The sequence below is a fragment of the Nuphar pumila genome, chromosome 12, assembly GCF_984573655.1.
Source record: "Nuphar pumila chromosome 12, dmNupPumi1.hap1.1, whole genome shotgun sequence".
Classification (NCBI taxonomy): domain Eukaryota; kingdom Viridiplantae; phylum Streptophyta; class Magnoliopsida; order Nymphaeales; family Nymphaeaceae; genus Nuphar; species Nuphar pumila.
The window spans coordinates 17941831-17956563 of NC_143260.1; the positions used below are offsets into that span (position 1 = coordinate 17941831).

At 35.3% G+C, this 14733-nt stretch overlaps 1 protein-coding gene across 1 annotated transcript in view; it reads left to right on the top strand.

Annotated features, from left to right (window-relative positions):
* EMB2737 (embryo defective 2737) overlaps positions 1–14733 on the top strand; it is an 88685-nt gene that overhangs the window by 41397 nt on the left and 32555 nt on the right. The window contains exon 6 of the mRNA XM_089983042.1: positions 6799–6858. Coding sequence (XP_089839168.1) covers positions 6799–6858 — 60 coding nt within the window. The remainder of the gene's footprint in view (positions 1–6798; positions 6859–14733) is intronic.

The following is a 14733-nucleotide window of genomic DNA, read 5'->3' on the forward strand; positions in this document are numbered from 1 at the left end:
CGGTTTCTATGGCTCAATTAATGAAGATTCTTCAACCTCTTATCAAAGGGGCTTTTTCCTCATCTGAAGCCTCAACTGGAGCAGCAGTTTCATTCTTTTCTGATCCAGGTAACTTTCCTTGGCTTCTTGATTCTGATGCTTCTTTTCATATGACCCCAAATGATAATAGTCTATCCGAATGTTTCAAAAATAAGTCAAGTGTGTCAAAAGTTTTTATAGCTGATGGAACCTGGTGTAAGTTTTATGAAATAGATTTTTAAAAGATATTTTTGATGAAAATGGTTTATGCAAGCTAGACACCAAATAATAAAAACCGGCTCGCACGAGTGGTGGAGTCCGGGTCGATCTTAGGGATCAGGAGAAACACTTTGTATTCCACAGAAAACTAATCTACTCTTTATTGCTTGAAGAATAAAATAATTAATTAATTAATTAACTACGACTGCGGCCTTCTGCCGAGGGCTTAAACAAATAAAAATAAAGTGGCCTTATTGCAAACCCAATTGAATTAATTAAATAAAATAAAACCTAAACTAAAAAATAAAAGAAAAGGGGTCTTCAGTGCTTGAGCTTCTAGTCCTTTTTGATCTCTGATTTCCTCTCTTCTTCCATGCTTTTGAGGGCTCTCTGAAGGGCTCGAAGGGCCTTTTGAGGGGACCTTTTGGAAACCTCAGAGGGCTCTTCTGGGGTACTTTTGAGGGTTCACCGCTTCCCTGCAAAACAAAATCACAAAACAAAAACAAAGAAAACTACACAAAAATCTAAGGTTAGTTTTATGAAAAATCAAGAAAAACAAGAATCTAACAACCTAATCTAACATGTAATCCTAAATCACTAAAAGATAAATTAGCAAAACTAACTAACAACTATGTAACAAATTATGAAACAACCTAAAGAAAGAATTGTAACAAACTATTTAATAAACTAACTATGAAACAACCGGAAGAAAACTAACTAGCTACAAAAAAAACGTTTAACTAAACAAAAGATTCTAATCTAACTAATTAAACCTAAAATTAATGTAATCAAATAAACTAATGGTAACTTATTACATTAACTACGTAAAAAAAATAATAAGAGAAATCGTGAACTAGACTAAGAACTACTTAATGGAAGAAAAAAATCTAACATAAACAAAGTAAATGAGAACATTGAACCAAGACCTAGCTAAACTATGTTAATTTTTTTTTTAACACATGACACCTAACTAATGCAACAACTATTGAATTAACTAGGCACTAAAAAAAACATAACAGCAAGTCTCATACTCATTAGCAAACCGGATATTAAAACCATTAAAGCATAAAAAAATCATGCTGAACTATTTAATCAATGCACACATGCTGCAAAGAGACAACTTCTTTTATTAACGTCAACCACACTGTGCATGATTGATGTCCATAATCTTGGACTGTTCACATGCAACATAGGTGTATTACATGATTAGACAATGTATGCTAAAAATGTATACGTATCCAGCATAAAACAATAATAAAAAAAACTGAATGTGTCCGAGTCTTGCAAACTGGAATTTACAGTACTGATCGGAATCTTTAGATCAAAACCTGATCTGGTCCTTTACTCCAAACTGCCGCAACTCACACAGAGATGCGTGATCTGCAAAATATGATACCCGAGAGTAAGGAAAAGAAAACGTTGTTCACCAAGAATCACGTTATCCCTTATTATTCATTGATATACAAAACTCGCACCGTCTGTCATGAACGAACTGCTGGACCGTGTAAAAAAAAATGAACAATGAACTACAAGCATTGACCGCTAACTATATTACAAAACAAAATAAATTATATGTTGTCTTATATGTAACGAAAATGCCTAAAATGAAATATGCTGTATGCAATGATAATGCAGATTTTTTTATATATGCAATAAAACAAAATAAACCTAAATTACGTGCAATTCAAATAAAGAGAAGGGGGAGAAGGAACGTACCTTGCGGCCGATCCCGACAGAGGGGTTGAGAAGAAGAGCGGCCTTCCATTGTGATCACACGCGTGCCATCGTATCCGATGATGGGGATACGAGAAACCGGCGACGATGGGGGTAAGAAGAGAAGGAGAGAAAGAAGAAGAACGAAGAGAAGGGAGAGGAACCGGTTGGAGAAGAAAGAGAGGAAAGAGAGAGAAGACGGAGAAGAGAAAGAAGAGGTAGAGGAGAGAGAGAAAGAGGGGTCGTGGATCTCAAAAGGGAAAAGATGCCTCCCTCTTCTCTAAAACTAGTATTTATAGTTAGTGGTTAGGTCTAATTAGGTTTTCAATTTTTTTTTCAAAAAGAGTCCAAGGATTTTTCAAGAATTCAAAAAGACTCCTCTTTCAATTTTTTTTCCAAAAACGTAATTAATTACAAAAAGACTCAAAGAGGACTCAATTTGCTCAAATTATAATTTAATTGAAACTAATGAAACCACTAACAAACAAGCATTTTAAGCATTTATCACACATAATCATGCATGTAAATATGTAAAATTATGCATGATCAGAACCTCTCTTGAAATAGAAGGAATAGAAAATTTTAAAAAAATCCATGAAACTAAGAAATTATTTATTCCAGAAGTAAGATATATTCCTAAACTAAATTTAAATCTTCTATCTATTTCTCAAATATCTGATTATGCATGTAATATCTCATTTTCTTCTCATGGTTGTTGGGTACAGGATCGCTAATCAGGAAAGCTGATTGGGGAAGGCCATAGATAAGAAGAACTGTATTATATGGATTTTTTGGAATTGCCTAAGATTGTTTTTTGTTATAACATTCATAAAATAGAGTTGGATTTGTAGCATAAAAGACTTGGTCTTCCTCATATGGCCAAAATCCAACATTTTTCTGATGTTGGAAAATTTTGTAATTCTGAAAACTTTACTCGTATAGATTGTATTCTTGGCAAAATGAAAAGATTACCATTTTGTGATAGAACCTTTGTTTCTTCCAGACCACTTGAATTACTACATTTGGATGTTTGGGGTCCCACACCAGTTATTTCGAAAGATGGATTTGCATATTATGTCATTTTCGTTGATGATTTTTCTAGACATACTTGAATTTACTTCCTCAAAGATAAATCAGAAGTCTTTTCGTACTTTTAAATATTTCATAATATGGTTAAAAACAATTTTCAAAATGATATATCCATTTTCGCACAGATTCAGGGGGAGAATTTATGTCCCAAGAATTCAAAAACTATCTAAGTTTACATGGCATTACGCATCAAAGGTCTTGTCCATACACTCAACAACAAAATGGACTGGCCGAGCGAAAACATCATCATATCATGGAAACAACTAGGACTTTATTAATAGCTAATCATGTCTCAAAAGAGTTTTGGGCAGAAGCGGTCCTAACTGCTACATATCTTATTAATCGAATGCCATCTTCTTCCTTGAAAAATATAACTCCAATTGAAAAACTAGTGAAACTTTATCTGGATTACTCTAGATTGAGAGTGTTTGGATGCAAGTGCTTTGTTTTCACTAACAAAAATGACAAACTCTCCCCTCGTGCAATTTCCTGTGCCTTTTTAGGATATGCCGATAATAAAAAAGGCTATAGGTGCTTTGATTTTCAAAATGAAAAACTATACGTATCAAGAAATGTATCATTTCTTGAAAAGGAAAGCTTCTTTGATTTTGAGAAACCTAAGGAAGTCACTGAATATTCCTTCCTAATAGATTTGACCTCAAAACCTGCTGAATGTGATATTGAATGTGACTTTGACAATGATCAAAGTACTGTTGATCTCGAGCACAATGACAATAATGAAGACCATAGGGATGTTAGTATACAATATTCTAGACGAAGAGAGTCAAATCTTCTATGTGCACTAGAAAAATATTCCGAAGCATCCACCTAAAGGTCATCTCGAGTTTCGAGGTCTCCTGAAAAGTTTGTGTCATATGAATCCTTTTCACCAACATATAGGACAATTATTGCATTAATACACTCATATGAGGAACCATCATCATATTTTCAAGCCAAAAATCGTGTGGAATGGGTAGAAGCTATGGAAACTGAGTTAGATGCACTCGAAAAGGCTTTTACTTGGACTATCCAAGATCTTCCTCTAGGTAAGAAACCTATAAGCTGCCGATGGGTCTACAAAGTTAAAACAAAGAGTGATGGAACTCTTGAAAGATATAAAGCCCGATTGGTGGCCAAAGGCTATGCCCAAGAATATGACATCGATTATGAAAAAACCTTTGCCTCAGTTGCTCGTATGACCACTGTTAGAACCTTAATTGCCTTGGCTTCCATTAGAAAATGACCCATATTTCAGATGAATGTCAAAAATGCATTTCTAAATGATAAGTTAGTTGAAGAAGTGTACATGGAAGCCCCACCCGGTATTAGTATTCCCAAGAGTAAAGTTCTTCGTTTAGAAAAGGCTCTTTATAGTCTCAAACACGTACTAAAAGTTTGGTATAACAGGTTTAGTCAGGTTATGCTTAATATTGGTTTTCAATTCTATTTGACTGACACTACTTTGTTTATTAAGAATTCTGATGCAGGAATTATAGTGCTTCTTCTTTATGTGGATGACATGATCATTACTGAAGGCGATAAAAGGGAGTTGAAAATATCAAAAAACTTCTTAAAACTCATTTTGAAATGACTGATTTAGGTCTATTAGGATATTTTTTAGGAATTAAAGTTGCTTATTCTCCTCATGAGTATTTAATGTCTCAATCTAAGTTTGCTTTTGATATTGTTTCCAGGTCTGGAATTACAGATGATAAGAAAGTTGATACTCCAGAAGTTGTTAACGTTAAGATGAAAATTGATGATGAACTTCTTGAGGATCCTACTCCTTACAGACAACTTATCAGAGCACTTTCCTATCTTTCCATTACAAGACCAGACATAGCATACACTGTACACACAACCAACCAGTTCCAACATGCTCCCACCACAGTTCACATGGGGGCTGTTCTGCGTATTGTTAGATATATTATATCTTTTCTTTCATGAATACTTTTCTTGTCTTCTACCTCCTCTCTGGATCTAATTGCATATACTGATGCTGATTGGGGATGTGATCCCAATAACAAACACTCAACTACTGGCTTCTGTGTTTTTTTAGGTGAATCGTTAATCTCGTGGAGATGCAAAAAGCAGCATAAGGTCTCCCTCTCATCTACTGTAGCTGAATACCGATCCATGACAACCCCGACCATGAAAGTAGTTTGGCTCAGACGTCTGCTTGCCGACATGGGAGTTGAAGCAACGTAAGGTTCACATATGTGCTGTGACAACAAGAGTGCGATCTACATTGCAAGCAACCAAACATTTCACGAACGCACCAAACATATTGAAATGGACTGTTACTACGTCAGAGAGGAATATCTATATGGAACCATTGATCTGCCATATGTCACATCAGAGTATCAATTAACAGACTTCTTCACCAAGCCTCTCGTTGCTCCCAAATTTCACTTTCTTTTAGACAAATTTTTGCTCATTGTACCGTAAGTTTGAGGGGGAGTGTTAAAATGTAAAGTGTAATGTAACATATATATATATATATAATAATATATATATAATAATAATATATATATATATATATTTTATTATGTTTTCTTATTTTTATTTTTCTTTAGTTTATTATCTAGTTCACATTGAACTAGATATGAAACTTAGTCAAGTTCTAGTTAGAACTTGACTAAGAGTCTAGCCGTTGGACTCCAACGGCTACATTAAGAGCTCCAACGACTCTTTTGGGAGAGCTCAAAGTGAGCTCTCCCAACCCCATTCTCTTTTGTATAAATAGGGGTGAACCCCTCCATTGTAAACCACAAGAAATGCTTCTTAAGCATTTTCATTATCAATAAAGATTTATTTATTTATTATTGTGTTCTTCCTTTTATACCCTTTTATGGGTTTGGTTGAAGTGTCTTTTTAGACATTCTTTTGGTGGATTCAAGTGCATTTGTGGAAGACCACCATTTTCTTACATTAGACGTTAAAAGAAAAAACAACTAATTGCTTTGCTGGTTCTTTTGATGTTGGGAAGTTGTTCTGTTGCAAATGGTTGATGGACAAAGGTATAGCACCAGCTTTCTCTCCTCCATCTCTTGGCAGGCTCACTGATCATATTTTTTCTATTTTTCAAGCGTTTAGGATAGTTATTCATGTTTTGCTTGGGTAGGTTGAGATGACTTTTGGTGCACCCATAACTATTAGATATAAATATATTATGAATATGTATAAATTGGATGCTTAGTGGGTTACTTCAGTACAGTTCTTTAAAAATTATTGCATTTTGGCAGTTTATTTTTCCTTTTGCGTTTATGAACTATTGCCTGGAGCCTTTTGTGTGCATTTTACACAAGTTATATCTATATGTCGTTTTCCTTTTGTTTTCCTTTTCCTTTTTATTGTTAGAATGGAATATGATTAAAAAGCCAATTTGACCGGAAACTGCAACCTCATCTTGATAATTTGCTTAAGAAATGATGAAACGTAATTAGAGAACAAAGTTGTGCATAAAGGCTCCCTGTCTAGAAAGAAAAAAAATAATAAGTGAAGATAAGGAAAATCTCAGTTTCTAACTTGCAACTTTTTGCTATTTTTATCTTATGATTTTAAATATAAATGAAGAGGAAAACATCTTACAATTGGAGAGGAACATTGGATTCTACCATCAGTACTGGCAGTTCTTTTCTAAATTTCTTCTTTGATGCTTCTGCTTCCGATAAGCTGCATTATATCTTGTGATGTCTATAGTTTCTAGTTTTTTCACTTACAAAATGCTGCTAAAGTCATTCCTTCCTTTTTCTTTAGATCATGGAGCCGCCATGGAAAGCATACAACATCATGAAGAAGATGGAATTCCCTTATGAGGCAAGTCTCATCAACTTCATGCTTCCCATTTTTGCAACATGGTTACCTCTTTTCTTAGTAAGGTTTTAGTTGTATTTATGGCTGCAAGCTATGACTTTCACTACCTTCTTGCCGCTAGTAGTTGATCTTAATTAGTAGCATGAACACTAAAACAATTCTTCTGGAAGTTTAAAGCATTCATAGGGTAGTCGGCCAAATATGAAGTTCTGGTTGAAATCATATGTTGCTTCAATAGCATATATCTTGGTTTTGTTTTCCTTTTATTGGGACTTCTATTTTCCTTGTTCTGTGGGCAAGTGGCGAAGATCAGTCTAAATCTGGTGGCTATTGTCAACATGGTGGTACTGCTGGCTTGAAAGAGATCATGAGAACAAGTTTCTGGAACTTTGCTGATATTGATAGGAGGATTTGGGCCGATATCCTGCTATCTGCTGAGGAGAAGTGGCCTGGGATTGATTTATCATGGATTTGATTTCCAATAATATGGATTTTTAGCCTCTCTTAATTTCCGTGTTTGTCTTAATTGATAGATGACTTCTTGTCACCTTTGTATTTGTTTTCTGGTAGCCCAACAAGGGGAAGGTTGTCAACAAAAGCATGTGTGGGATACTAGAACTGGTGAATAATATAATGCTAGGTTTAGCTTTGGTGCTGGAATGATAGAAATTGCAACTTTTCTGGTTGATATTGCAAACTATTATGCAAATTTGACCACATTTAATTCTATTGTCATAAATTAAGATCAAATACAGAGAGGTGATAAGTTGGAATGATAAATAAAAAGCAGTTGTGATTTATCTGTAGAATTTGGGCCTTTAACTAAATTCTCTCTTGTTTTGAGTTTGAAAGTTTGTTTACGATGAAAGCATGTGCCCTTTACTAGTTTTGAACAGCAATGCTCGATATCCTTGATAAGCATTTAATTTGTTCTGCATTTTGTTCGATTAGTATCTCACGGAATTCATGTCATTTAGTTATACTTGAGGGTCTGAGCCTCTGGATTTTAACTGTTGTTGGCAGCAACTTGCTTGACTGCAAGACTTTCAGACTTAAAAGATATATAAAGATCCTAGTGTTAATATATATATATATATATATATATATATATATATATATATATATATATATATATATTCATGTGAATATATGTCTGTGTGTGTGTTCTCTTATATATACATATATTTGGTATGTATATATACGAAATATTGTAGATTGTATTTTAGGAAATCATGTATATTTTTGTTTCTTTTATTTTTTTATTTTTTATTTTTGTATTTTACCCTTTTTGAAAGGGGCATTTTAGTCTTTTTAGACTAATCCTTGAAAGGAAATGAGGGCCTCCAACAAAGTCCACCAAATCACCAAAGTGGACTCACAAAAGAGTCAAAAAAGGCTCACTCACAAAACCCACAAAAGGGCACACAAAAGCGTCTCACAAAATATAAAAATAATATTTTATTAATGTTCAAAATGTGCAAGAAGCATTACATTGAGAGAGGGGGTTCACCCCTATTTATATACAATATGGAAATTCAATAGAGATGTTGGCAACTCTAATAGCTCTATTGACTAGTCAACTTTATGTTGACTAGTTAAAAAAGAACTAAACAAAAGAAAAAGAAAAAAATCAAGATATAGTTACAATAATAAATATGAATAAGAACTTAACATATTAGGCCCCATTTCTTGTTCTGTCTCGTTCTGCCCCATAGGTTTTAAGTGTCTTATGATAGATCTGAACCATTAGGATGTGTTTAGCATGCTCAATTTAGTGAGAATCGACTCTTGAATCATGTTTTTTTATGAAAAAACATGTTTTTATGAGCCGAGAAAAACTGGTACCTTCATAGCCATTGATTTTGAATCAATGAAAAAACCTGCATAGAGGTTAGATTCTGACGATCCAAAAGTTGGTTCCTACTAAACAAAACCTATAGATCACATCTACGGTGTTAAACTTGAGAAAAAATACTTAAAACTATGATTTTTTAATGGCCCTAACAAGACCTAACAAAAGGGGGGCTTAAGGAACACATTACTCAATATGAATATATATATATATATATATATATATATATATATATATATATATATATATATATATATATATATATATTATAACGGCCCCAAATCGTACCCCTGAAAAGTGCAATTTTTTTTTTCAAAATTAATTGCATCATTCAAAAGTATGGAGAAATTGATGGAGATGTAAATCATAGGATAAAGGTTGGGTGAATGAAATGGAAAGTGCAACTGGAGTGTTGTGCGATCGTAGGATGTCATTGCGGTTGAAGGGAAATTTTATAGGACGACTATTAGGACTGCTTTACTATATGGTACGGAATGTTGGGCTGCCAAGAGACATCATATTCAAAAAATGAGTGTAGCTGAGATGCGTATGCTTAGATAGATGTGTGGAAATACAATAAAAGATAAGATTCAGAATGAGGAGATACGTAAGAAGGTAGGCGTTGCACCTATTGAAAATAAGATGAGAGAGAATCGTTTAGGTTTGGACATATTCGGCGAAGGCCTAATGGTGCTTCAGTTAGAAGGATGGAGAAATGAAAAAATATATTAGTTAAAAGCTATGTCACATGGGTGCGGGTGCGACACGGGTGCGGCACAATTTTAAAATTTTTGGACACGGGGACTCGGCAAAAAAAATATATATATATATATATATATATATATATATAATTTTATTTTATTTTTAAAATGCCACAGCTGACAACACAGTCTGTGTGTCTGTGCACAGTCACAGACTGTGACTGTGACTGTGCACAATCACAGGCACAACACTCTGCACTGTGCACAGTCTGTGACTGTGCACACTGCACATACTATGCACAGTCTGTGACTGTGCACAGTCACAGTCACGCAGCACAGTCACAGTCTGCACTGTGCCTTTATATATATATATATATATTTTTTTAAATAAAAAATATAAAAAATTGGGTTTTTAGGGACATTTTTGGACTCGGTCAAAGTTGACCGATTCCAAAATGTGGACGGACTCAGCATGGACTCGTTGACCGAGTCTGACTCGGCGTTGACCGAGTCCGGGCCGAGTCCGAAGCCGCACCCGTGTCGGGGCGTGTCGACTCGGGTGCGGCACCTCCTTAGCCGAGTCCGTGTGACATAGGTTAAAAGAGGTCGGGGTAGGCCTAGGAAGACTTGGATGGAGATGATAGGAAAGGATATGAATGCTTTGAACCTCACCGAGGACTTGGCATTGGATAGAAATGATTGGAGGAGAAGGATTCATGTGGAAGACCCAAAATGATTTTCTTTGTTGGTTCATATCGCCGACCCCAATTGTTTTGGGATGAAGGCGTAGTTGTTGTTGTTGTTGTTTGTTGTTGTAAAATTAATTGCGGAAATATTCGCAGAGACCCAAGGCCTTTACAGTTTCACTCACTATTGGATAACTCAACCAACCACAAGAGATCTTATACTTATCGTTCAAACTATAGCAAACCAAATTTTATTAATTAATTAAGAAATAGTAGTTTCGAGACAATTGCATAAAAAAAATCAGAGTGCATGAACAATTAAATGTAAAGAAAAAGTAAAGAAAAACAGAGCCATGCTGTCCATCTGTGAAGTTGTTTAGCAAATGTGTAGCACTCATAACACTTTCAGAAGCGAGTCGCTTCACTGATCCCCTGCGGCTGCGAAAAACTACAGAAGTAGGGTGTCAGAAATCCGAGGAATTCTGCGTACGAATCCTTCTAATGAATCAAATGAGCATAAAAAATACAAATAGAAATTCATACAATAACTTAGAGGAATGCAATTATGACAAATACATAATTCAATTAAGCATTCATGCATTATAGATAATTATTAAGCATGAGAGAACATTTAATAAATAACAGAGATCATTTAACATGCATTAAAGAAAACATTATGCATTCACCAACATTTAACAGTTAAGGGAACATGTAAACATACATAATCTAATGCATGACAGAAATATACATGGCTTCAATGCAATACATGAGTAAATTATTACCTCTTATTAGATTTTTTTTTCATATGCATGTCCCTATTAAATATACACAATTTAAGTTTCTCTTTTTAATTACCGTTGCTCGCGGATACACCAAATAGGTAAAATCTCTGAGGTCAAGTTTGGTTTTCAGAGTAGCTTAGCACACAGTTTGTATTTTATCACTGAGTTTCAAACTTAACCCTCGATCGAAACAGCCTTCAGAGCAATAGACCACACATCTAATGTCGGGGACATCAGGGATCACTCATCCACAAGTGTCACTTTTCTTGGTATACCAAAACAACAGTTGTGTCTACACACCACCCCCAGGCAAAGTGACAGACTCTTCCTAAAACCGTGACAAAGAGAAAGAACCTCAATATCGGGTTCAGGGGTAGCAATAGCGCATACGAAGTTTTTGTATCCTCATGGTCCCCCAAAACCGAAACTCTAAGATTCTCATTCTAACGACAGGAGATCTCAGAACATATATTACACTGTTCTTTTATCTTTATTTGTTTATTAATAATCAATTTTTTAATTTGCAATTCAGCATGCAAACAAAGACAAAAGCTCGCATATTCTCCTGCGAGAACCATCACGGGACCACCGCCCGCGAAAAAGCATAGAACAGTGCAATACAGTGCAAAAATATTAATGTGATTTTTGTGAAAGCATTTAAAATAAGTAAAGAGAAGCAAAAACCAAAGCTCAAGGCTCATTAGGCCTACGATGATTCCTTTCGATCATCGATGCACCATATACAAAAACCATAACAACACGCCATAATGAAATAAATCACATGCTTTCTAAATGCACATTCATATATACAAATTTCAACTATGCGTATGAGACAAGAATATTTAGAAGCATGTTTATATTCAATTCATATGATAGTGACAAGTACACACTTTCGTTTTATGCACGTATTCAAGTCAATTGCATGCTCTTCCAATGCACATGCATATGTCCATGGATTCATGTCATTCACATGTTTCCATTTATCGAGCAAGCATGAGAACACACCCTCAGGTAAGCTCATATTGTCAACACATAATTTCTGTATGCACATGATAATCAAGCTCATTTAGAACAGGAGCATGTTAAGCATATTAAAGACTCCACACAAACAGATAGTTTAAGTTATACTGCACTAACAAGAAAAGCAGTGCAGATAAGTATATGACATTACATCTTATCGAGAAAGAAATCATCAACTGAGAACTCCAAAGAACAAATTTTGAGTAAATTTTTGCATAAAGGAAATTACACAATGCAGCTACCTCATGATTCCAACAAAAGTTAAGTCATCACCATGTTTTGCTGTCAAAAATATAATTCATACATACAAAATTACATACAGAAACCCAATCTGGAAGTTGACATGCCTGTTAACTTAAAATTTCAGATTTAAGCCAACACAGAGTTTGCAAACGGACTCTTTTTTTTTTTTTTTATAAAATGATCCTGCACACCCACTGTGTTCAATTTATATAGACATATATATATGCTTATTTATTTATTTATTTTTCTAAAGGGGCTCACACCTAGCTGACCCAGTCGACTGGGGTTCCAAACAGGCCCAGCCGACCAAGATCGGCTGGGTCTGGTCTGGGCAGACCCTGGTCGAGCCTGGCAGTGGACTGCCAGGTATGTCCCAGTCCTGTCCAAGGGCTGGACTGGGTCTGGCTAGTCCCTGCCAGCCCCGGGTTAGCCGAGCCAGCCCAACCGAACCCATCAGCTGGGCCTGACAGCTCATGCACAGGCCCAGCCCGGGCCTGTGTGTGTGTGCTGTCAGGACTGGACAGCCCACCAATAATATATATATATATATATATATATTATTTTTATATTATATTTTTTTTGACCTGTGCCTACTTGGCTGAGCCTTGTGGCTTGGCAGAACCTGTCAGGCCGGCTGGACACAGTCCAGCCGAGCCTGGCAGTCCTGTCAAAGCATTGACAGGTCTGGCCAGACATGACCAGCCGAGCCCTGCTTCTGTTCGGCCAGACCATGAGGTCCCAAAAAGAAAAATATCAGGGCTTACCAACGACCCGATTTCCTCTTCTTTAATCCTATGCATACTAGTATGAACGAAAAAACCCCGGTATTAAAGCATTATCAGATTTATTCATGCATGCATTTACTGATTCATGGCTCATATAAGCATGTTTAAACAATGATCTCATTCACCTAAGCTTACAAAACAAAATAACACCTATGCATGTTCAGAAATATAACATGAGCATTAAACTTACTCAAGAGTACTCATTCAAGAATGCATGCAATAATCAAGTTTCTCAATAAGCATATCATTATACACATTTTTTTTTTGGAAAAATACATGCATACAACATGTTTTCAACATATATTCGCATGCATCTAAACCACCCAAATCAACATCCATCCATGGAAATCAATACCCATCAAAGCGGTTTCTAAAAGAACCACTCCTACGTCAAATAAAATTTTGTTATAATATGTACAGAATTTTTTTCCATGAAAAAGATAAAAGAAAAACAAGAAATTCAGCCATGGAGGAAGATCCATCCATGGATCATCCTCCATGCGTTTTTGAGAAATCAGCCATATAAACGTTTTTCCATGGATTTTCATCCAAGATATTGCATAAAATCGAACCGACATTCGATTTCTCACTTGAATCCAAAAGAGGAGACCCGTACCTTTGCAAAAATAAAAAAATAATGAGAAACAATGGTGGAAAAGACCGGCTGGAGAAGAAGGCTCCTCCTTCTTTCTCCTTCTTCCTCTCTCTTCCTCTCTTTTCCTCTCTTCTCTCTCTTCCTTTTTTTTTATATAAAGAGTGTGAGAGGGGGTGACGCCCCCCCTTCTCCAGCCCTTTTCTAAATGGGTTGGAGAGGGTGAGTTTCTAAAAAAATTTGAAATTCCTCTCTTGTTTCCAAAAATCTTCCAACTCATCTATGTTGACTTTTCTAAAACTTTTCAATTCTTTTAAAACTCTCTCTTAATACTTCTTAAGCCTTCTTAGGTAAGTAGGAGGACTCTTTTAAAAAGTCCTACTCAGTCTTAAACCAAATTTTGGAATTAATAAAATTTAATTTAATAATTAATTAAATAAATTTCGAATTTCAAAGTTAGTTTAATTACTCTAGGAGTCTTTTTAACCCCAACTAACTTTATTTTAAAGACTTAAACTGAATTTGAAGCTAAATTGTTTTTGGACATGGATTTGGATCCAGATCCGGATCCAAAAATCCAAACCTATATCCAAAATGAAATTGGATCGAAATCTGGATCAGGCCTAGATTAAATTGGGTCTTGAATCAGATCCAAACCCATATTCATTCGGATCATATGCATTGGATCCAACCCGATCCAACTCCGGATCCATTTCGACAAACTGCTCAATTTTTGAAAAACCTCGATTTTCGGGCCAACCGGGACTCGAATTCAAGAAAGTAAAATATTGTTGCACTCTGAATTTCGAGACACATCCAACAACATATTACACGAATATTAAATTTTGAATTTTGCCCGAAAATAACCTGAATTTCGCTTGAATTTAAATGTCAAAATTAAAACTCTTTATCTCGCTTCGATTGGCTCGTTACGACCTTGTCGATGGGACCTGGGCCAAGCCCAAATTCAAAGCCATCAGTCCAAAAACCGAGCCCCAAACGATTTTTCTCTCAGACTTAGCCAAATTTTTGACAAAATATAAAAAATGATTAAGTGTGGAAATGCGTGATATTACATATATATAGTTGTAAACACCTTAATTTGGACCAGGTTATTTTAAAGTTCTGCTAGTTTAAACTTTCAGACTTCAAAATGGCATCCTCTAAACTTTTGTTTAAAATATCAATTAAACTAAAGGATCTTAGCTTTTCAAGCT